Below are 25722 nucleotides of genomic sequence, written 5' to 3'. Positions count from 1 at the left end.
ATGTTGGTTGTTACTTGGTATCAGGTCCCTCAATATTCTGCTAATTTTACACACGAACAGGTAATATTCATTAGCAATTATACACTAAATACTAATTATTATTTATTTTTTTTATTACTGTATGATTTATAATGATAAAGAACAATATACTTCGATTGTAATAGATTTTAACACAAACATTTTACATCTGATTTTTTTGCATAAATTAAGGAGTAAGCTTATATTCAAAAATTGAATCATACTACTAAGTATTATAAAATCCGTATTATTACGTCCATAAAATGCAAGATTTTTTTATATTAAACATTGTTTTATATTTTAGAGTAACACATTCCAGTCAGCATTAATAACAGATGGAATCTACGGAATCATATTTTTTAATTTTGAAGAAACTCGAATGCAATGGGATACTTTAATTATTCCCAACAAAAACGTAATCATTGGATACAAACGGGACGATGAGTATAAAAATGAACAATACACAATGGACGATCGATATAAACCGGATTTTGAAAATGGGAACACTGGTTTGAAAGGAAGATGGATTTTTCGTAGTGAAAGGAACTCAAAAGCAACTGTGAACCCCAAGATGGAGTGCCAGTCATGGTATTCAAAGCAGCCTGACCCTGTACATTGGACTAGTAAACTGGGTTCATGCCCTTGTGGATATGATCAGGGAAAACAAGATGTTAAATTTTCCCCATTTAACAATACTGTGTCATGGAATGGTCAGGAAATAACTGGGAATTACTCTGGTAAGTTACACTGTTTAATGTATTGTATTTTCTTTCTTTATTTCCATTCACATAATCATAAACATACACAAATAATATCATAGTTCAAAGACAAAAAAAAGAATGGAAAGGGGGAATCTTTGAAGAATAGCTGTTACAAAACAATATATATATATACCATGGAAGCCCCAGTGATCTAATCGTTACAACATCTGCATATCAAGCAGAAGGTTCCAGGTTCGAATCTCGGTTGGGCCGACTTTTTCTCATTCTCACAGATTTCCTCATCTGTATCGTTTCAAATTAATTAATTAAATTTCAGTACATCACCGGGCGGGTTAGAATTAATGTTCCGTGCGTGATGTGTTTATATATATATATAAATAGAAATATGACAAAAAGGCACATTGGGCATAGGCAAATAATTTAATTTTAAGAAAATGCAAACAATCTTATATTGTTTCTGAGAAAAGATAGTTTTCACAGAGAGTAACATTTATTTTTTGAGATGTACAGTATTATTTAACTAAAAATTATTTGATAAACAGTACACTAATTTAACACACTTACAGCATATATTTTAATATCCAAATTTGTAGATTTTTATTTATACAACTATGGTAAAACGGGAGGGAAACTGATTTTAATGAGTGAAGCTTTACACCAATGAGTGTTCCTTTCTGCAATAATATTGATAATAATAATAGTAATAATAATAATAATATCCATCACTGCTTTAATGTTTTATTTTTATTTAGACAAATTCATCTGTATCCGCACCACTTTGGAAAATATTTATGGAGCTGGATTGCAGTGCTGTTATCGGGAGGATCTGTCATTGATAGAAGGATTTTATGATGTTCAAATAAGCAGTTTTATGTTACAACACCAACCAAGTGACAGTGAAGGATATGCAACGTATCTGAGTATGTAATATATTATAAAAATAATATAAATGTCAGTGATAGTGGTTTATTTTCCATATCATTTGTGTTGTGAATTGTGTAATGGGTCCTCTAAGACTTTTACTGTTCCACTACAAATGAGAAATAAATATTTGTAATCATAAAAATGATATTGTTTGTGAAATGGTAAACATTGGTAACATTTATATAGCTGCTTGGGCTTAAAATACCCTACATCCTTAATTGGTAGAATGTCAGAATATCACCAGAAGGATCTTGATCCCAGGTAACTTTATTATCTTTCAACATTCCATCGTTATTATTCCTACTGTCTATTTTCATATTTTTGTCTGATGATCTGTACTTTGACAGATGAAGATGTTATTCCACGTTATTACTGCTGCGATGCATCTATGGATCAGAGCTTTTGTGACATGTACATTGAAAAACGTCCAATAGGAAAATGCGATGGGTACATCCCCCCAAAAACTGGTATGTCTTAATTTATACTGTAAAGTAGGCCTTTAATCATTCTGTGAGATAAGACATTGGGGATTCTGATAAGTGAAAGTATAGTTGTAGTAATACAATGATAATAATACAATTAATAAAGAATGATGATAGCCAGGTTTAGCCAGTGAACGTTGTAATGGGTGTGTAATGTCTACATTTCTATTTAAATAATTGCAGCCTTTTATTTAGCCAATTTTAAATAATTTTAATCAAAATATACTGGCGCTTTTTTAGGATGGATGTTCGGTGACCCTCATCTTCAGACGCTGGATGGACTAGATTTCACTTTCAATGGATTAGGAGAATATACTCTTGTTGATATTATGGATGGATTTATTGTTCTCCAGGGAAGAACTGCAAAATTTAAAGATGATGTTAATGCAACCATTTTTACAGCATTTGTAGTCGAACACTCAGGATCCACAAAGGTATTGCACCTTTGTTTGTATAAAATATATTTTAGACTGGGTGGCAGAATAAAGTAATAGTTATAATCTTTCACTACTCTGAATATTTTAAATGAATCTTTTTTTTTTATTTTACAGTTTCAGATATCTTTTATAAACAACATCACATATCAGATTCGATTAAATGACACTCACATTATCAACAACGCAGGCCTCAATGTTGGTATGTATTACTTATTTGTATAAAGGATTTTAGAAAATATACTGTATGTAATTCTGTATATACTTGTATAACATACACAATGATTAAATAAGCACTCGCCCTTCCATGTCACTGGCTAGCATGATATATATAATTATACTGTTCAGGTTAACTTTATCTAATATCATTCTTTTCCTCCTGTTTTAGGTGTTTACGTTCCACCGGAAGATCCTGGTTTTTCTGTCAGACTAGTGTCACCAAGTAATAGTAGTGACACCATTGTTGCACTTTGGTCATCTAGTTTTGCCATATCGGTAACACCATCTCTAAACATGTTTAACATATTAGTTTCTGTTCCGGAATCTTTTAAAAATAAAACAAAAGGATTGTTGGGTTTGTATGCTTTCTTTTATTATTTTATGTTAAAACAATACTCTATAATAGAAAAATCAACAATATTAACAAAAAAAAGTAAACAATCTTAAATTATATATATAATATATAATAATGATTGTTGTTTGTTTTATTCATCTTTTTAATCTAGTACTTTCTCTACTTTGTTTCTGCTTTTATCGTTATTCTTTATGTTCCCTGCTGATTATCTGTAAGTTTCTTATTAATCAATGTTTTTATTCATGACCTCTTTTCTTACAGGAATTTATAATGACAACAAAAATGATGACCTAACAACTCCAAATGGAACTACTTATAGTATAGTAGATAGCAATGATGATGAATTATTCTATTTCGGCGAGACATGTAAGGCATTTTGTATTAGTTGAAAACTTGGCCGATTGCAGTTTGATATCTTTTACTGTTTTAAGCATATTTTGTGATATACTCTTTCTTTTTTTTAGGGAGATCATCACCAAATTCTTCCTTATTCTACTATAACCCAAATGAAAGCTGGAACCATTTTAATGACATACATTTTGTTCCTGTGTTCTTTGATGAAATAAACAGTAGCAATTCTACTGTAAATATGTTTAGCAATACGAATGCAGCACAAGATATATGCGGAACTGATTTAAGCTGCCAATATGATGTTCTAGTAACAGGAGATGAGAACCTAGCAAAGAACACGAAAGAAACAAATAGTAACAACAAAGATGCTGCAGAAAAACTGGGTAAGCTGGTTGCTATACACGTATTTGTATTAAACATTTATTTAACATAGTCCAATTAAAAAACAATGAAATTTTAGAACACCGTTTGTGCAATGTAAGTGTTATCCATGTAACATAAAGAACAAAGAGTTTATTTATATTAAGTATAATATTAAACAATATATTTCTTAATCATCATTCTCTTTCTTACAGAAAACTTTCCACCAAAATTTACAGATGTACCACAACAACTAAATGTAACCGTTAACCAAACAATAGAAATGACAATTGTTGCTGAAGATCCAGAGAATGGCAACTTAACCTATTCTCTTGAATCCGGGTCTGAAGCAAGTATTGACCGCCAATGTAAGTATTAAACACAAAGATGTTGTATTTTGATATGTTAATTAATTATTTGTATAGTAAAAGGTGAAAGTGAGTCCCATAGTGGAAGAGCTTTTAGTAACCCATTGTACAACCATTTCATTATGTCGTATGGGGTTATTCTTTTCCATGCCACCTTACTGCTGAGTGGATGAGAGTTGTTCTCAAGTTATAAGTGTATTATTTATTTCATCAGGTAATTAATATGAATTTTTTTGCCAAACAAATATTACATTTTATTTCTAAAATAAAATGATTAGTTATTGTAATTTTTCTTAGCTGGCCAATTTATGTGGACACCTGTTGATACACCAGATGTACAGATTACATTCATTGCTAGTGATGACCGTTCAGCAACTGTTGGTTTTCAAGCTAATGTCTTCTTGTGCAAATGTGACAATGGTGGTACATGTTTATTTGACAAACCCAGGCCTGACTCGAATGTTGCCTTGAATAAATTTGCGGTAAGCTTGTTATTGTGTCTACTTTAATTTTATATTCTACATTCTACGGTCAATTTTTATTGTATCTTTATTTATTTGTTTGTTTTTGTTTAGTTATTGTGCTATTTGACTGCACCACAGTTTGTATTATGCAACCGTTCCAACCCTAACACATACATCTCTTTCTTGACTTAGCTTAATTACAACCAACAATTTTTAGATCTCACTTTTCCCTAATTAGACATTTTTTTGCAGTGGACCTGTTTTAATATATATATATATATATATTTCACAGCTTGTTGAATGCGAATGCCCACCGGGATATACTGGTTCTAATTGTAGCAAGGACTATGATGCATGTGAAGATGAATATTGTTATCCAGGTGTCACCTGTATAGATAACCCTCCACCATCTGTAACTGCTAGTTGTTCATCATGTCCAACTGGTCTTGAAGGAGATGGAATCAAATGTTATGGTATGTTCAGTAAATTTTGAATAATACTGTTTTTTTGTCCGTACTATTTACGATTCTGTGCTTACAGAACTAAATCAGTGCTTTATTATTAAGGTCTTTGTCTGGTGCAGAAGACTTCTGACTAAATGACTAACTGATATATAAAGTTGAAGAATCTGAACAGGTTTGCATGTTTGCATGATTCAGATTCATTTGTCTGTTGATTATAACAATACATCTTTTTTTCTAGACATCGATGAGTGTCAGACTAACCAACACGACTGCGAACAAGGTTGTAACAATACGGTTTCTGGGTTTGATTGTTACTGTTATGATGGATATAGACTTCAGCAAGTCAGTGGCACATGTGTCGGTATGTCAGTTGGGAGTTGAAATGACCCTTGAAACCTAAAATTGTTATCCTCACCTTCCTTCCCCCACCCTGTCTGTGTCTGGTGTGAGATATAGGTTTAAATCCATTTGTAAGTTCACACAAACCAGTTCAGTTTAAGTATGAAGTTTGAATAAAATGTTGTTATTTACAGATTCGAAAATAAAGCAGAATTATTACTTTTATTATTATATCACTTTTAATTATATTTCTATTTTAATTCTATCTATTTAAAACTTTTTTCTAGATATAAATGAATGTTTAGATGCGAGTGACGATATTTGTGCAGATGCAAATGCAGGGTGTATTAATACACAAGGATCATACAATTGTACCTGTAATGATGGCTATGAGGGAGATGGAAGTGTATGTAGTGGTAAGATTGAATGTTATTATACTTCCACTATGCAATTTAATCTTCAGACGTAGTAGCCACTTCTGTAAACAATTAGAAACTATGATAAGTTGATTGATTGATTGATTGATTTTATTCGATATTCATACACAAAAGTTAAAATATACAATGTACAAAAAGAATACCAGGATAACCCATTAAATCGACAAATAAAAGTAAACTTAATCATAAAGTAAAGTTAATCACATTGTGCTGATATGAGTATTGAAGGCAAAACCTTTTTTTGAATAGAGTCAATCCCAGATACAGAGCAGAAACTAAATTAGTTTATCAGTTGAAAGTGTTGCAGTGGGTTGTTTTTAGTGAAAATTTTGCATAATAATAGAACAATATTAAATTAATGAAGTTGCGAAGTTTCATTGAAATAAAACAATTAGAATACCATTTTGATGAGACATAGACGTAAACTTAAACGCCTTGTTTATTTTTTTTTTTGTATTTGTCATTAAAGCATTTTTCTCAAAACACTGATTGTAACAGCCAAAACTTTAGACTTAGATATCTCTCGAAGTGTAGACAAGACATGGTATAAAGATATTTTTTAGCATTTTAAATCTTGGATTATGTAGTTTTAGTATTTTGTGTAAATAAATTTTTATCTATTATTGGTTTTTTCTTTGACTAGATATTGATGAATGTAGTAGCATATCCTGTCATGAGAAAGGTTATTGTAAAAACAGTATTGGATCTTATTCGTGTGAATGCCGAACAGGATACTTTAAAGTAGATGAAAAGACATGTACAGGTAAGACATTTGGAAAGACTTTGTTTTTAAAACTGCATATAACCTTGGTTAATGCTACATTAAAAAAATGATTTAAAATGTATTCATGTGGGTCAGGCATGGATATCAGTCATACAAAAGTCAAATCTATTTTTAGAAAGGGCAACAAGTTATCGGTATCATCACTGCGCTTGGGTTTGCGATGGTCGATGACCAACTTAGGTCAGGTCAATCAATGTGTCGTCGATTGTCATTGCAAATCGAAAGGGGATCAGTCCTCTTTAGCAGTGTGCAGTGCAGAGTCTGTAAACATATGATGGAACACATGTACTAAAAAATACCATAACACTAAACTAAAATATTCTTATTACTTTCAGATATCAATGAATGTAATGATGCCACTAAGGTATGCGACACAAACGCGTACTGTACCAACACTGAAGGCTCATATACTTGCACATGCAAACCTGGTTATACGCAGAACGAAACTATTTGTAGTGATATTAATGAATGCGACTTGACACATGATTGCCATAAAAATGCCAATTGTTCTAACACCCCTGGTGGATTTACATGCACCTGTAAGGAGGGATATGAAGGAGATGGAAAGATTTGCAATAGTAAGTTATACTTTTAGAAATTACTTGACCTGTCAATGATGCCAAAAAGTGAGGCTAATCTGGCAACAGACACTATGTATGTCAAATGGATTTTGTGTTTTACAAACAAAATGATACTAATTCATATTTATATAATAATTTCGCCTTAAATAATAGTCCAGTCAAAAATCACCCTCACCCTGGCATAAGCTTGTACCCTACTAAAATTCACAAAAGTTAGTTATTGCCTTTTTTTTTTATCGCAAGTGGCAACAAATATTTTTCTAATTTATTTAATTGTTTTATTCATGGAAAATAATGTTTTTATATCTTCGAACACATTACAAACTATTTTGTTGTTTTGTCGGTTATTTCTAATCAATATGAATATTTTTCTACACATTAAGAAATTAGCTTTTGCAAAACAAAGGAATGTCCAACTAACTCTACATGTTATGAAGACCCTGGTGATTGTATATGTAATGATGGCTTCTATGAATATCAAGAGGGCCGGTGTATTGGTATGTATAGTATTGAAAATTGAATAATTGTTCAGGGTTGTAGCCAGAACGAGGCGCCTCGTACGGTTTTTAAACCTCTCGCTGCAGCCTTAGTTGTCTTTAATATTTAATAAATTAATCTTCTCTACTCGGAACAGTTGACCTGACAGAGAACAAAAAAATGTTCATTTGTGTGCCGCATTCCTACAAAACAAAAAACACTTAACTACACATCTTTACTACTATCAGTGCAATGAATAATGTATATTTTGAATTGATTGTTTTCTGCTCAATTAAAGTACAATATTATATAATTTTAGATTATGATGAATGTTTGGGAAATTCTACACTCTGTGGATCTGTTGCAACTTGTCACAATGTCCCTGGGTCATTTGAATGTGTTTGCAATGCGGGATACATGAGGGACGCCGATCAATGTATAGGTCAGTAACATTTCTTATTGCTTTCATGTACACATTTTTTTTTCCTTAGTGTTTTTTTTGTGATTTATTTTATTATTAATTACCTGAGAATTATCCGAGTTTTGCTCCTAATGAAATGTATTCCCTGAGTTTAGATCAATAACAAATTGATTATTGAATATGAGTATATTTTTCATTTATTCAATACTATTAATATCAACATATTTTATTTTTAACTAAACTAAACTATGGTAAAGATAGGGTTAACATAAATTCAAGTTTTCAGAGAGTCACATTGGAAGTATCGTAACAGAGTTTTTTTTTACTTCAAATTCTTTTTACTATAATTTGCAGACATTGATGAGTGCTATCTTGATATTAGTAATTGTTCTCAGAAATGTGAGAATCAGATCCCTGGTTATAACTGTTCATGCTCAGATGGTTTTGAACTTCAACCTGACAATACTTGCAATGGTATGTATTTAGTTGTGTAAATAAGATTAATAACTAACCTGTTGCATTGGATGATTTGTCCTGGTTATGATGCTAGGACTATGAGTTGTATTTTCACTTCCTGTGGTCGTTATGATAGAATTGAGCGTTCTTACTCAGGCACTGAACTTTTTTTCTGGTAAGAATAATTATTTTCCTGGTTTGTTACCAAAACAAGTTCAGTAAAATTAGGTCAAACTCATGTATTTCTAGATGCAAATTGAATCAGCATGCCTTTAGACTTTGCAGGAGAAACAGGCCGATATACTCTACAAATGTTAAAGAATACTAACTGAATACCTAATAATTATCTAATTGCTGAATAGTAAAAAAAAATTGTTTTATTGTTTAGTTCCAGAGAAAAATGAAACCTGTGATAAAGAATGTGGTTCTGAAGGATTATGTTATTTTTTGAATGACACAGAAGCATGCTACTGCAACAAAGGCTTCATGATTGACCCATCAAATGAAACATGTATAGGTAAATTGTTACATTTATCTTTCCTTTTTTTTCTTTATTACATGTCAATCAAATTCAGGCATAGTTATGTTTTGCATAACCCATTGTCTCTCTGTTGTCACTTATTAAAACATTTACTAATAGTTATCTGTTTACACTAAATTAAACATACTGTTCAAGGAATTCTCCAGTTGTCCAAATGATGCTATCCATTTGCCAATCAACTAGAACAGTTTGGTTTTCATTAAATCAATATTTTGCATTGCAGTTTCGTTTTTATTGTGTATAACATAGTTTACTACCAATATAATCACATTAACCAAGCCAGACGCACAAAATAAAAAGTTTAATAAATATAATAAATCTGACTGACTAGCCCTGTTTTAAACATATTTGTAAAGCCTTATTAGGCATATGAAAGCAAAAACTATATTAGTATAAAATAATATACATGACAAATCTTGACATGAATGTTTTCAGATATTGATGAATGTGAACCAAATGATCATGCTAATCATACATGTGATATGACATGTATAAATGAAGAAGGTGGATATGCTTGTAGTTGTTATCCAGGATATCGTCTTGACACAACAAATAGAAGAACATGCAGTGGTAAGTCTTTATAAAATATTTACAGATGTTGTTGTTTTCACAACTAAGTTCTCTAAATTATACTTAGAGAACATGCATATGCCTATAATATGCCTAAAATAACTTTACAATAAAAAAAATAAAAATTGATATTATGGGCCGAAATATCAACATGCGCCCTCTATAGCAATATTTTGCCAAATACTTCACTCAGTGCTTTCAATTTTTTGTTAATTAGGCCTAGTTCTTTGCACACATTTTATATATCATTTAATTATACTTTATTGTAGAAATTGATGAATGTCTTGATGGTACAAACAACTGTTCAAGTAATTCAGTTTGTACAAATACTGATGGTGGATTCAATTGCACTTGTTTAGCTGGTTTCACTGGTGATGGTTATGGCTGCTTAGGTAAGCTCATCAAACCAGACAATATATTATGAAATATCCTATCCTATGTGGAACCTATATTTCGCCATTTTAAAATGTCAATCGTGAAACATAATACTGTATTATTAGGTATAAGATGATGTCTTTATATTTTTGATTCAGATGAATTTCTCAATGACAGTGTTTTAAAAAACGTTGTGTACATTTATTATACATTATTTACACTAAGGTGCTAGTGAGGCATGATTGCATACATGTACCAAGCTGTTAAAAACAGATGGGGTAGTATCACAGTTGCTTACAAACCTGCTTTCACATAATATTCCCCAAATGAAAAGAAATATTTTATATAGGCCCTATAAGAATATTATATTTTGATATCATTTTTTTTCTCAGATATCAATGAATGTGACAAATCACAGTGCCATAATGTTAATAACAGCACATGTGTTAATACAAATGGGTCCTACGAGTGTGAATGTAATGCTGGATTTATACAGAATGGCAATGAATGCGCAGGTACTACCAATTCACTATGTCTACAACACTGACCAAAAATAGATCAATTTATGTACAGACAATGATATTTATTCAGTACTGATTATTTTAATTATGCAAAAAATCTTGTAACTTAAGAATAGAAATGATAATAAAGAGATGATAATAATGATAGTGGCAATGATGTTGAAAATTATAGATCGTATGCAGATTTTGGCTGGACATTGATTATCAAATATAGATGATAATTCACTTGTATAAAACAGCATTAACTACACTTATATAATGCTTAATGCACAAAGCTGCTTCACATTATTACCCCAGTAATTCTTTGGATGAAACATGTATGGAAACCTACTCCCATAATGCAACTAGACCTTTACCTTTCATCTTACCATATATAGATATGGATGAGTGTAATTCAGTGGACATATGTGGTGATTACAGTGTTTGTGAAAACATACCAGGAAATTATACATGCAACTGTGAACCTGGATATGAAAAAATAGACGCTGAAGGAAAAAATTGTAAAGGTAATAATTAACACTGCAATCCAAAAATGCAAAAGTAAAATTACAAGCATCTCTTATTCTACCTATCCTTTTAAATGACATGCAGTGCAGTTAACCAAACATTTACTTAGCATGCAATGAACTGCACCTAGCTGCAACAATATTGTACAATTATTTAATATACACTCCTGGTTTACTATCCAATACAACACCAGAAGGACCCCATTTAATCTAATGACTTGTCGAATGTATTTGTGTGTAAAACACCAGGGGATTTCTATCTGTCTATGTATGTTAATTTGAATTTTTTTGCTCTATTCTATGCTACAGTATAATGATTTGATACAAACTACTATTTTCCCTAGATTTGTATTTATACATACATAAACCATTTATATTGTGCCATATCAAAAATTCAAGGCGCATTACAGATAACTAAAACTAACTGTTAATGTTAAGCAATGTTATGAAAAAATGTAATTTATGCTTTTGTAATTAGTTAGTTTAACTTTATTTTGTATTGCTTGTAAATATTTGTTATAATTGATAATTACAGACATTGACGAGTGTAATCAACTACCTTGCAACTCAAATGCCAGTTGTGAAAATACAGCAGGTTCATTTGTTTGTGTCTGCAATGAGGGTTTTTATGGTAATGGATCATATTGTGAAAACTATGATGAGTGTTCTCGTTCCCCTGGACCATGTGGTGAACATGCCGATTGTATTGATACAGTTGGTTCTTATTTATGTAACTGTATTACAGGATATCATAAAAATGAAAATGACATTTGTATCGGTGAGTAAAGTCCTTTTCCTAAAAGACTTGTAGCAAAGTACCACCAGATATATGGCCATGGAGTGTCTTGAACCTGTGCAGATAAATTTGATTAGTAAATAATATTGTAATTTAGTACCTCAATTTTTTATATTTTTTTACGATCAGACACAAATGAATGTGAACAAGAATTGTCATGTCCTGAAAACTCTAATTGTAACAACACTATTGGAAGTTTCTCTTGTACATGTAAAGATGGCTATGATGCAAATGATGCAAGAATCAGTTGTGAAAGTAAGTTTATATAAGGTGTTAACAAGTAAATGTCTCTATCTTTTCTACATCATTGAATTTTAAGTGTATGTTTGTTATGGTACTTTTATAATTGTCAGATTTATATAAATCAGTGGTTTCTTGTATTTGAAAGAAGGAGGGGTGGGTTGTACTCTAAACTAAATTTAAGATTGCACCTAATTCTACCCATTCATGTTTGAATATTAATGTGTATTGTCTGTTATATTTTAACCAATTTAAAATAAATTGAAAACACATTTGTATGTAACACACAATGTGTTTTCTTGTCAATTAATAATCTTAGATATTAATGAGTGTGCAATTGAAGATCTGAATGACTGTGATGATTATGCCAATTGCAAAGACATCGATGGTTCATATACATGTGGTTGTAAAGATGGATTTATTGGCAACGGCACATATTGTGTTGGTAAGTTTATTTACCATTAATGTCTAATATTTTAATATATGTTTTTAATTATAATAATTCTATGCACATTATATAGTTTTTTTGTTAATTGTTACATTCCATATATGATGTATGAATCCCATAACCTGATTTCTGAGCTAGAGACCCAGTTGTTAGATTACAATGAATACATTTATTCATTACAATATTATTATTGTTGTCTTTAGGGCACAAAGAATTTTAGAACTGAGCATTAGAATATGATTACTAATACTGGAATTTTAATTTACAGATGTTGATGAATGTAAAAACAACCATTGTAATGCTACCATTTTTGAAAAGTGTGACAATATAATTGGTAGTTATATGTGTATTTGCCAAACTGGTTATTATCGTGATAATGCCAGTTTACCATGTACAGGTTTGTATACATTTGTATAATATCTATAATATGAAATTAATTTCTTGCTATATATTATAGTACTCTACTGTTTACTGTATTTACTTTACCTTATCGTAATTTTCATTTTATACTGCTCACAATACAACATTGTGTCATGATAAAGTAATTGTTATTTTAATTATTTATATTTATTATTTTAATTGTGTTGTTTTAGGTGTGGTTACCCAAGAATTAAGTGTTAATTTTACTGATGTGAAAGGTAACAGAGTTGGATCTGTAAACATCGATAATGAGGATACACTTAAGTCAGGCCTAGCAAAGGATGTGAGTATAACAGATAATATTTAATACTGGTAGTCAGAGTTTTATGAAGCTATTGTTTTTTAAGGGCCATTCAAGTGCGTTTGTGTAAGTGATTGAGAGGGTGGCAGGGTGTAATGGATGGAAAATGGCCAGGGTTTAGGGTGTGGAGGGTTGGGGGGGGGGGGGGGTTTTGATAAGCAATACCCTTCTGTGTTGATCCACCATTGTAATTCAAAGATGATAAATGGAAAAATTCCCTAACCAATAATTCTTTAGAATAATATAAGCAGTTATCTAAAAAGCTACAGTATCCCTTTCGTTATGCTAACTTTACTTTAATACGCTCCTGTATTGATCCACAATGGTAGTTTAAAAAGCACATAGGATTCTAAACCAATTTTTGCATTTCTAGTAATTCAAATTTTACATCTTTTTTTTAGATTTGTTTTCCAATAATTTATCTATCTTTAAAATAGGTTCTTGACCTGTACAAAAATAGTACAGAAAGCAATCAGTATTTGGACACACAAGTTTTGTCATATGTCCTGTACAATTCAGTAGTGAATGTCACCTTCCGCATTGATTTAATATCGGAAACTCATCTCACACTCAACGAGACAAGGCTATTGTTTTTGAATGGGCTGACTGGTAGAAATTACGATATACTACCTCCAAATAGCCATGTGGTTCGCAGTAGCTTAATCGTTGAGGAACCAGGTTTGTCATTTCATATATAATATTTTGATTAAGACGCCTAAAAGGCTAAAACAATAACTCATTAGGGCTGTTATTAGGTTTGTTTTTTGCAATAATTTAATTCTAATGAAAGATCCACTTTTGTAGTGCATTATAGTGCAATCTTTATAACCAATGAAATACACTCCATCAAAACTTTTGTATTATATTTGTTTTTTAGTTATAAATCCATGCAATGAAGATACAGATGATTGTTTGGAAAGGAACTATCTTAATTGTGTATTTGAAGGGCATGATAATTATTCATGTGCTGATTGCAAAAAAGGATACTCGGATGTTGGTAACAATAATAACATTTGTGAGGGTAAGATGTGCTTTGTATGATATAGTTGATTTGTCATTGAACACTAGTAATATGTTTTACAGTATAGTGTACAAATAATATTTTTTTATTTTTCTTTTTCAATGTAATAGATGTAGATGAGTGTAATGATGAAAACTACTGTAATCTTGAAGAAAGTGTTTGTGTAAATGAAGATGGGAGCTATTATTGCTCTTGTAGTGTTGGATATGTTTATCAATCTAGATACAATTGTACAGGTATGTTCAAGAATCCATACTTTGATGCAGCACTAAAGCTCTGTCTACACAAACTATTCTGAACATACCGCCCAATTCCCAGTGCTGTATTTCCACATACTATCCATTTCCAACGTATCATATGAATATTTGGTAATACAGCATCTCATTTACATTACATTTGGTTCCTGTATTATTTTAGGTTACTACTAGATACTTGTGAAACACTTGTGATGTTGTAATACCAAATATTCCTATGATACTTCGGGAATAGATACAGTACCGAGAATTGGCCAAAAGTACTGATCCTGAGTTTTAAAGCTATAAAATCTCAAATTAAGGGATTAAAATTTTAAACACTACAATTCATTCTATGGTACTGTCTGTTGTTATCACAATGGAATAAACTATTATTAGATTAGACAATTTAGTACAGTAGTTATACAGTTATTATTTATATTGTGAACATTTTGAAAAATATATGTTAAAATGATGCTGACACCTTAAAGGGGGATTCTGGGTTTAAAATTGCTTTTAAATATCGTTTATTTATTAAATAAAAAATATTATAACAATATAGACATGTCAGAATGAAGAAGTAATAACGAGAAATTAAAAAAAATAAATTTCATATACATTTTAGGGTAAATTTATGGAAAGTCTGTTTTTCAGCAGCTTAGGGAAGCTCATTAATATTCATGAGATATTCACAAAATCACGTCATCGGTGGATTCCAAACTCGCGACGTTATGTACGTTGTGTTTACATCCCTCTCCCCTGTCAAACGACGACCACCCGATCATTGTAAAATACATTTTTTGTAGATTTTCTACCTAAAGTGTAATATTAACAGTAGCAGCATATATTTATTTGACATTTAATGAAATACAAAATTTAGTACAGATTATATGTAGATTGTATACAGTTATACTATTTTTATACCTCGAATAGTACAGATCGTATTATCGGCTTCAAGTACTAGGCTAGGCCTAGCCTAAATCATTTTTTGTCATGGGTGAGAGCCATTCTGACTAGGGATTCCATGCCACGATGGCTACCCTACGTTTTAAAACATTGGGGCCCATCATGGGCCTAGCTAGCCTACTACTAAACGATTGGCCCATAAATAACAAAACTCAGTGGATCCAAACCCATCCTATCAACCAAACTCCTAAACAATCTAAACCTAAAGCGTTCTACAAAATCGGCTGTAAATATTGAGGCAAAACAAGGTCCGATCGCCGTCCGCACGTATGGTGTCCCGATCGTCTAAGTAGGCCTAAAATAGGCCTAGTTTACTCTCCAAAAAAGCGGATACTGCATCAAGCAAGTAGACCAGGTAGTAGGAAGGAGACCTGGCCGATCCGGTCCAGTTAAACATTGAGCTAGCTAGTGTAGTAGACCCTATGCGAATTGATACTACCAGGCCTTTTCACTTGTTAAAATTAGCAATACTTATGTTTACAAATATATCTCTCTCATTCGAGCTATATTATCTATACCATTCCGGTAGGTCGAGTTGACCTTCAATCAAATACTGTACATCGTTCATGTTGTGATTATAGACGGGGTATACTCGATCCGACCAGTTTGGTATTGTATCTGTATATGCTTATCACGTGACGATGCCAGGCATGGGCAGAGAGAGCACGTGTATCGTCGTCTCGCTCTCCTCGCTCAGCAGGAATGTATACGTTACGCTTCATTGATCTTGAAGGCTTTCCCTAAGTCAGTGCGAAAATCGGCAAACGTAAAGTGCAAACATATCTAAGTTTTCACTGTTTTGATAAATTTTCATAGAAAATTGACTTCATAAATGGGAAGACCGACTAAAATTACATCAGATAAGTATAATTTTACAAAAGTAATTGATATGGTTAATGATAACGAGTCGTCGGAAGATTGACCATTTCACGAATTTCCTATTCTGTAACACAGTGTCATATCGCCGTAGCTGCACTTGTAATCTGGCCTCATTTCACAGCCTTCGTTCTGCTTCACTGGGCGCTTATATAAATTGAAACTTTTACCGTTCAAGAGACAAACAAATATATTTTACATTTTTTACTATTCATTTTAAACCCGGAACCCCCCTTTAAATTGCTGTCATGCTGATCTTTTCATTCATGCATAATGACGTGACGCAGATGTACTAATATGCCTAAAATGCTAGTTGTTTTCTTCTGTTAATTATTTATATAATTTTGATATTATAGAGGTAAAGACTTTCAGAACAGAATCTACTTTGAAGGATGCAGTCTGGAAAGATTCCCTAAGCAATAATTCTACAGACGAATATATAGAGTTATCCAAAAATCTATCCATTTCGGTATGTTACAGTAACTTTATTTTTTATTCAAATTAGTTTAATTTGTAAAACTATAGAATAGTTCAAACAGCCTCAATAATGCACTTATTTTGAACCCACAAATACATTTGTGATTGTATTGAAAATTGCTTCATTTGCTAAAAACCATGATATAAAGAAATAATTTATTGTGATGTTTTAATAAAATATCGTTTTTATTTAAACTTCAATTACAAATTTATATTGAATAAAAATCGCATAGTTGACTAAAATCATTTTTTTTTTTATACTGTATCTATTTTGCCTATATACTATATGCTACTACAAAAGTTCTGACATAATGATTGTTCTGTAATTAGTATTGCAAAAATGTACCCCAAATTTGCATAATTATTTTTTTACATGATAAAGTAACAATTTACTAATAAATTATACTTGTTATTCACAGATTAACAATACATTCAAAAATGAAACTACATATGAAGGTAATGAGGTCTTGGGTTTTAAGGAGGGTAGTGTGATTGGTATCTATATAGTATACTTTGATGTAAGTTCATCAATAGATGAAGATGATGTAATCTCGTATCTGAACAAGAGTGAATATTTGATTAGCAATACAGCTACAGGTGAGTTCACACTATTGTTAATTTAAATATTGTATTTATTCATTTGCAATAGACTGAACAACAGAAAAAAAACATGATAAAAGATAAAACATAGATGTTAAAGCTGTAAATAAAATTGAAAAACACCAAAATAATTAACAGCTCTCTGATTATTATTTATTTTGACAACAATGGAATTGATATAAGTATGAATTCTTCTGTTTGACCAAAATTTTTTTTATTAGTATTTATTTTTAGCATTTTTACTCTTAATGCTTTTAATATTTTTATTTCAGAATTAAATGTTACTGATCCTTGCACTGGTTTTGACTGTGAAAATGAAGGAAGTTGTGCTGCTGATGATGGTTTTGTAAAGATTTGCCAGTAAATACTATGTATCTTATTAACAGTGCGGTAAAAAATAATGTTATCATAAAGGTCATCCCTACAGTAGGTTGATCAGTTTCTACACAAGTTTTGTTAAACATAATTTTTTAAATGTTTACACTAGAAAATCAAAATACTAACTTTTCATTGTAATATTGTTTGTTTATAGTTGCATAGATGGATTCAGTGGAACATATTGTGAAGGTAACTGTTTTATTATCATTCATATGTCAGCCTTATATTACTAATAGCGAATTAAATCACTGTCCAAATATGTGGAAATCCATTCACAAGAATGCTTGTTTACTTTAATATTCATATCCAGACTCAGAAATACATTATGTTTTTTACATAGATAAAGATGAAGAAGAAGAAGAACCACTAGGCATATTTATTGCCTTTATTGTGCTGGCTGCCCTTCTAGCTGCAATCTTAGCTGCTCTTGTTATCTATTACCTCATTGTTCGTAAAAGAGAATACACTAGAAAACGAAAATCATCATCATCATCATACGATAACCATTTTGCTGATGATGCCTCATCAACTGCTGACTGGGAGTATAGGAGTACTAGTGGTAGTGATAATATTCATATTGTGGGTGCAATAGATCATGAACGAATGCAACATTTAGCTGAGGTTGTCGGGAAAATGAGAAAATCTGAACATTTAAATGTAAGTAACATTTGTAAACATTACTATCAGTCAGAAAAAAACAGTAATGGAGTGTCACGTGATATTAAGTTAATTTTATGACAGTATACTTAAGTGACAACGACACACTTACAAAAATTCTGATGCAATATTTTTTCTTCTGAAAACTGTAATATGCAGGAGCATGTACGTGCCAGGTCTTTAATTGAATATTCAGGTACTACCAAAATGCCAATTACTGATTTTTCTCGAAGAACAACAATTCCTGAGGTATTTTTTTTGTTTTATATTTGTAGTTGAAAAGATTATTTTACTTTTCTAGTGATTTTTTTAAAACAATTTTTAAAGACTTTCACTTTATACTTCCACAGACAACAGACAATAACATTTCAAATCTTGTAATTTCCTTTGGGACTAGGGTAATCAAATAAAGCATTGTACTTTGTTTATTTAATAGCGAACAGATTTCATGGAGACTCTGAATCTCTTTTGTATTGGTATTCAATTGTAATTTCCTTTGGGACCATCATATCATTAATCATTGTGTACTTTTTATTATATATATTATTTTATAGCAAACTGTTCGTACAGAAGACCCTGAAGCTTATAGCCGTGCGTTACGATCAGTGAAGATACCACGTGCAGATCTAGGAGATGACGAACACGTACAAACTACACACACAAATCTTACACACAATTACTTGTGGTGAGTATTTTATTGCTGTTATATTTTAACAATTATGTTTTATTTAAAATTAGCAGAAATGAATTTGCATAATTTTGTTTGTGAAATGCTCAGGTGTATCGATACAAACTACAGTCGCATCATGCATCTCTTACCAGCCTGCCCTTTTCCTAAAGTTTGGTAAATCTAATGCAAAAGATATAATATTAGCTTAAGAACTTAATTGAAAGTTGCATGCCTTGAGCTTTCCTGGATCTGCAACTAAAATGGTATCTGCAACTTTATCTGCCTCTGCAACTGCATCTAAAACTGTATCTGCAACTGCCTCTGTATTTTCAACTGCCTCTGCAACTGCCTCGGCATTTGCAACAGCTACTGCAACCATTGGTTATTTATCCTGGAAATATATCTGTGCATAGAGTATGTTACCAACTTTTCTTGTGGGAAATTTCTTATGTGATGTATATATTTCTTTACAATGAGTGCAACAACCATTCTCCCATGGTACAGGGCATGATACACAGTACCTTTGATTTATAGTAATAATTATCAGTAACTAACAAACAAAAATGCAGTGGTATACAAAAACAAAGCTAATATCTATTTTTCCATTTTAATTTAAGCCATTTTGATTTTAATTTTCAGATTTGAAATAAAAGAAAACAAGAAAGAGCACTGATCAATTATGTATTTTAAGTATGCCTTCTTTGCTTCTTATTACGCAAACAATTTACAATTAGTTATTAGTAATATTACTCAGTTTTGTAAGTCAGATAGTTGACCATCTTGGAACCTCCCTCTGAGACAATTAACGTTTATTTTTATCTAAATATGCATAATTGCAAACAAAAGAGCAATGCATATATTAAGATTTTGCTTTCATTTCATGTTCTGAATGTCAACTAAGTTATTTAACACTCTCAGTTGAATCAGTAGTTGTACAGTATGTCATTATAATTAGGTTTTAGCGCTTTAAGTGTTGTGATATTTATGTTTTATAGTATTTTGTAACTTTAGAAAGTTGAATTATAGAAGTAGAAGTTCTAGAATAAACTACGAACTACGAGACGATTTTCATTTCAAAATTTAATTTTTATTTTGTCAACCTCTTCCAATATACAACTAATTATCACATTATTCTCAGAATGGAAACCCCTTGAAAGATAATTGGAGCTGTATTACACAAATTAAAGAATTGTGTAATTATTTGACAGTGTCCCCTAAATAGGGTGTCTCTTGAATAGGGGTTCTATACTGTAAATAAAACGAATTAATATGGCAATGCTAAATAAACCACCATTGACTGTTTTTATCAGTTTAATTTTGTATAATATTTTTAGAACAAACTAATAACTTCTGTTATATTGTCTGTTCACAATAAACCTAAGTAGTTGTATGGTGTTCTTATTGTATGGTGTTATTATTGTATGGCGTTCTTATTGTCTGGTGTTCATATTGTATGTTGTTATAATGTTAAACTAGGCCTTACTTGTGATTAAACAAAACGGACCATTTTAAGCCTTGTTAAAACAATATGTTTAAGCAGGGAAATTATACGCTCTTTTCTGATTAAAGAAACCATCCTTTGTATATACAGTATCATAAAAACACTGCTTGCAAACCAGGTGTATAGAACTCCATGTTTTTAATAACCACTACAATCGCTTGTTTATCCTCCTTGTACATTGTGCATGTGGATTGGAAGTACACTGCAGATTTAATGTCTCGCTGTAATGGAAAAAGGTTACATGTCGTAAATTCTAATTTTATTTTATTACGGAGCATAAACTATTGCAAATTAGGTGGCGATCCAATGCACTGCAGAAACAAAGTCGTATTTAAATAACTATATCGTCAATCCATTTTACTATTTATGTATAATTAGAAAACTTTACTTTAACAATTAATATGCTTAAATTAAGATACTTACTCGGGATCATCAACACAGGCATATTGGAATCCATAGTGTTTAACAGTGTCTTCTAAAACGGTAATGGAACCTGCACCACATCTTTCTCTAAATAACATATTCATTATCTTCAAATATTTAAATAGCATATCCTACGATAATGTCCTATTCTATAAGAAAACTTCATAAGTAGTTGTTATTAAACATTTGGAAATAATATACTGTTACGGTACTGGAGGATTTTATATTTCATTACATCGTAATATTATTATGAATGTGTAAACCGGCATTATATACAGTAGGCCTACAAAGCCACGAAGCTAGAACCTGATACACTGTGCTTTAACTTTTAGCTGAACTGTATTTCATTATAAGTTAAACAGTTTTCCCCCATTTAACTTTTCTTAAACCAACTCTCTTTTTCATTATTTATCGGTATATAAAAATATGCACTAATGTACGAATCATTATCAAGTCTTTTCTTAAATACCCGAATGTATTTGCACATAACCATTGAACATTGTATAATTGCAATGATACATAATGTGTATGCTTAGCCTAAATACATGTTATATATTAGCAGTATAGTATAGAAAAGGTATATATTGCACGTCGCCTCACATAAATCAACACAATACATCATCACTTACTTGATTTCGCCACCAAGATCATGGACAACGATAACATTTATTCCTTTTACGTAGCCTTGCCTTAGGTTTGGCAGCTCAGATAGTGCGAATATACTGTAAAAGATCACAGACACATTACAACTCAAAACAGGATATGGTAATCAATCATAATCTATGCTGTTTGGAAATGCTACAAAGTTCGTCAGAGTACGTATGTGTTGTAACATTTGCTGCATATTATGTGTTCATTGCAAGTATCAATGTTTAATTCGCCGAACTTAGTGTGTGCGGTCTTGCCTAATTTTAAAACAATCTGTGTCTCTAAAGTCTCTCATGCAGTTTCAAGTGACAACAAATTGTCTTTGCTTAAGTCTCTCGCTCATCCATGCCACAACGGTGCTAATCATTTTAGAACATCAATAGTTACATAAAATACTAGTAAACTTCTGTAGTGTTTATAATTTAACATAAACTTTAAATCATCGTGAACGTGAGCTTAACATATGTCTACCTGTTGTTTTGGAAAGCACTGTCTCGGGTTCCATTTAGGACTACAGTAACATAACCACTTGATTGCTGAGCGAGCTATAATGTAATTTAAAATATTCAAATTAATACATTGCCAATCGATAATGTTGATTTTAGATTATTTTGGTGAAAGTGCAATGGTGATGAAATGACGATAATGATCATTCAAAGTCACAAGCATCAGGAGTATTGAGAAGTCAGGGGCGGATCAAGGATATTTTAAACGGAGGAGCGCTAACATATAATTTGTAGTCTGTCAATTTTATCATCCGGTTCTGAATGATGATTTTTTTAAAAGAAACAATATAGGCCTAGTAGGCATACCACTGCAGAGGCCGCTGAGTAATACTCGAACATGTTTTCAAAATGACATCCACGGTAACTTGGGCATTGTTCGTAGTTTATTCCCGGTTCTGCTGTCTGTCCACACCAGATCATCCCGCCAACTAAGTAGCCTATTCGAAAGTCTGCAAGCGTTTTGTACCTTTTCGTAACCAATGCAAGCTGGTGTGCGATCTCAAACGTCCCAGACCAAAGAAGAGTCTAAAATGTCAACAAATTCATGAGTTAATGGAGTTCATTTATTAAAATATGTTATAACGGCTAATACATCTCTTTCTGTAATTTGTTTTGGTCAACATAATGATTAAAATAATAAGCTTATCATTCGACCAGGACATGGAACCGAGTATTATTGTTATAACTCAATACAACGTTTGTATATTTGAAATGCTGGCAGAACAAGTAGTAGGCATTTTAGACAGTTTTGATCTATAATACTGCCATCAATTGGTTGTTTTTTTGTGATTGGTGATGTTATGGGTTTTTTTTTATTAGTGATGTTCTTAAAGATATAAACCGCGTTGTTTAAATAGTACGATGTTTTTATAGCTGTAAATTACAGAGTTAATAGACTACAATACATTTAAATATAATTTTAGAAAAATAGAACCTAGCCATTGGTTAAATAATACATTGCAATTGCAGTAGTTAAATATAGAATTTTCCAGAGAAAAATATTATTAGTCGCACGGCCAAGCAACTAATACTGTTCAATTAAAATTAATTTGTAACTTCTTAATTGGAATATATAACAGTATTAGATGTTTAATACCTGTTATAAGTAAGGTGAAAAGAGGGGTCTAGGGTCGATATAATGTCAAGTATCATATTGACGTCAAAAACAAAACAAATACTTCGTTCTATTTGGCTCCAGGCTTTGTTCTTTAACCTCAACTATTTATATGGAGTTTAACCCTGACTTAAGTACATACTTAGGCTTGATTTAATGATGATTAATTTTCTAATTCCTAATTAATATAGTTATTAAGAGGTGGCTAAACCTAGATGTTCTTACGCATAATGCAAAACAGTTTGTCATTTATCTCATTACATTAAGGCATCCTATCCTGTGTCATATTTTACTAAAATAGAAAATGCAATACAATTGAATAAAATGAAGGCCATTGATGAATTAATGGTTGAATGACGTCATGTTAGGAAGTGTGTCCACTATATTATTTCACGTCATTTTTTGTATAAGAAAACTGGAGTCGATGATAATAAAAAAAATCGCGGGAAATAACGTAATCATGTAGGCCTATTCATTGATTTACAGTAGTAGGCGTTGAAAAGCATTTACTATAAAGTATTATATTTGTCTGAGAACGCCTACGCATAAATATAGCGAACCAAACTGTCATTTATTACGAAAAGATATAGTTTTTAAAACTATTTTAACATTTGTAGATATTCATATCGTAATGACAAAGCATCTGAATCAACAGAATACCATGGTCTCTCAGTTAAGGACATTTTTGTTTCATTTTCGCAAATTTATCCCTTTTTTACACCCAATAGATAGGTATATACAACATGGCTCGTTTACTGAATTTACAACGGAAGATCCCCTGTCCGTTTACCAACAGTTGTTGTCACAATTAGCTCTGGTAGTTTATTATGAGCTGCATGTGTTATTCAGTTACATAATGTCCCATCAGCAAGCAACACTCGTCTAGTAGACTGTAAAAACAGCTTTAAAAAGTATGGATATTAAAGACAACAAACCTGATTTTCTTTGACTGGTTCTGTGATTGACCGTAAGTAAGTCTGGTAAGAATCTCGTGTTGTTTCACATGGTTGCTGATACTGGAAACTTTTCAGAAATATTCCGTATAGCAGGCTACAGTTTATTTTACTATTATGAAAGATAGTAAATTAAGGATATAGGCCGCTATGCAACATTTCGATTTTTGTAAATGGCAAAACGGTTTATATTCTCTATTGTATGGTCATTGACGATTCATCGTACTGGACAATACAGAACATTAGGTATTATCTGATCAGTATCAGGATATTCTGTAATACAGTGTCATATTGTGACTCCTTTATAACGTTGGGTTAAGCTTATGGCATATGATAAGGGCGTCATATGTGTATCATTTGTTTACTATTGTATGTGTTATTATATAAGTTGATTGAACGTATGTGTCGCTGTATTACAGAATTTGCCTATGATACTGGACAAATTAATACGCTATCGAGAAAAAAGAAGACAATTCATGAGCACAACAAAGAACTACAGAATTATTATATTTATGTATACTATTATTCGAAACGATTAGGGGATTATTTACCGGTATGCTGATCATGAGAGACTTTTAACTCCTCTCTGTCGCTGCCCCGGGCCTAATCCTGCGCTATGAGCATCTACGTGTTGCAGACTAAACATACATGGTTGTTATTATTTGTTATTATAAAGGTAAGGAAAAACATTTCTCTAGAAAGGGAGAAGATGACATAACGTCATCAATAAAGATTATTAAATGTGTAATGATGTACCTAATATGTTATATAATAGTTTTCGACAACCGATCTCTGAAATTGGAGCACACGTATTATCCATTGGCAAAAATAATTAGCTATCTCTGAATTCGAACCCTGCTGATGGTGATTTTTCTTGCCAATAACCGGAGAATAGAAGTGATATTACAATTATTATTAGGCCCTTATAAATATATGTGACGTGTATCAGCCTACCTTTCGTCCTGCGGACAATTTGTGTTGGATAAGCTACTATGAATACAATCGTCATATTCGTGGCAGCGTGCAAGGAATATATCCTGCAAATTTGAAGTTGTTCCCGTATTTTCTGCATCCGTTTGAATAAACATGCTTGAACTACACAGGCCATGTAAAAGACATAATATAACGCAATACTGTAATGATATTCTAACGTAAATGGTTGCCATTTTTAGATAACAGGGTGTAGGCCTACTATTGAAACTGTATCGTAGGCCTAGATAACATCATCAGGTCAATGATTAAACTATTTGTCATATGATTGTACCTGGTTATAAATAGTTCTTTGTTCAATAATTCATTAATTTGGTCACAATAACAATATACAA

General features: G+C 31.6%; 2 protein-coding genes across 2 annotated transcripts; one reads left to right on the top strand and one right to left on the bottom strand.

The window, feature by feature from the left end:
* On the top strand, positions 1-20317 carry LOC144852055 (uncharacterized). Its single transcript, XM_078709752.1, has 40 exons — positions 1-60; positions 323-755; positions 1493-1660; positions 2012-2131; positions 2387-2580; positions 2698-2782; positions 2969-3154; positions 3416-3520; positions 3619-3888; positions 4081-4233; positions 4531-4715; positions 4990-5170; positions 5400-5522; positions 5788-5916; positions 6581-6700; positions 7057-7299; positions 7686-7799; positions 8099-8221; positions 8555-8674; positions 9045-9173; positions 9633-9767; positions 10037-10159; positions 10535-10657; positions 11041-11169; positions 11705-11947; positions 12095-12220; positions 12525-12650; positions 12922-13050; positions 13247-13356; positions 13812-14052; positions 14252-14395; positions 14506-14631; positions 16827-16939; positions 17367-17544; positions 17820-17907; positions 18080-18114; positions 18266-18582; positions 18742-18831; positions 19137-19267; positions 19892-20317. Coding segments are annotated over exons 1-40 (5949 nt in total). The 3' UTR covers positions 19893-20317.
* A 207-nt stretch (positions 20318-20524) lies between these two features.
* Positions 20525-25722, bottom strand: LOC144842824 (ADP-ribosyl cyclase/cyclic ADP-ribose hydrolase-like). The gene is made up of 7 exons (XM_078699377.1): positions 25352-25722; positions 24380-24509; positions 22637-22855; positions 22296-22369; positions 21806-21898; positions 21177-21263; positions 20525-20974 (listed from the first exon to the last, which is right to left on the bottom strand). Exons 1-7 carry the CDS (start codon positions 25561-25563, stop codon positions 20902-20904), a joined length of 888 nt encoding a protein of 295 aa, XP_078555503.1. The 5' UTR covers positions 25564-25722; the 3' UTR covers positions 20525-20901.

Source organism: Antedon bifida, chromosome 1, assembly GCF_963402885.1.
Source record: "Antedon bifida chromosome 1, ecAntBifi1.1, whole genome shotgun sequence".
NCBI lineage: Eukaryota > Metazoa > Echinodermata > Crinoidea > Comatulida > Antedonidae > Antedon > Antedon bifida.
The sequence above is the reverse complement of the archived record's forward strand: the minus strand, read 5'-3'. Positions and strand labels throughout refer to the sequence as shown.

Bases quoted from the DNA above. Each gene is read 5' to 3' on its own strand.
- LOC144842824 (XM_078699377.1), bottom strand. From the start codon at position 25,563: ATGGCAACCATTTACGTTAGAATATCATTACAGTATTGCGTTATATTA. The intron at 24,510-25,351 runs GTAGGCTGATAC...CTTTCATAATAG, and splicing joins AATTGTCCGCAGGACGAAAG to TAAAATAAACTGTAGCCTGC. The intron at 21,264-21,805 runs GTAAGTGATGAT...TATGTTATTTAG, and splicing joins GATCTTGGTGGCGAAATCAA to AGAAAGATGTGGTGCAGGTT.
- LOC144852055 (XM_078709752.1), top strand. From the start codon at position 1: ATGTTGGTTGTTACTTGGTATCAGGTCCCTCAATATTCTGCTAATTTT. The intron at 12,651-12,921 runs GTAAGTTTATTT...TTTAATTTACAG, and splicing joins CAACGGCACATATTGTGTTG to ATGTTGATGAATGTAAAAAC. The intron at 18,115-18,265 runs GTAACTGTTTTA...TTTTTTACATAG, and splicing joins CAGTGGAACATATTGTGAAG to ATAAAGATGAAGAAGAAGAA.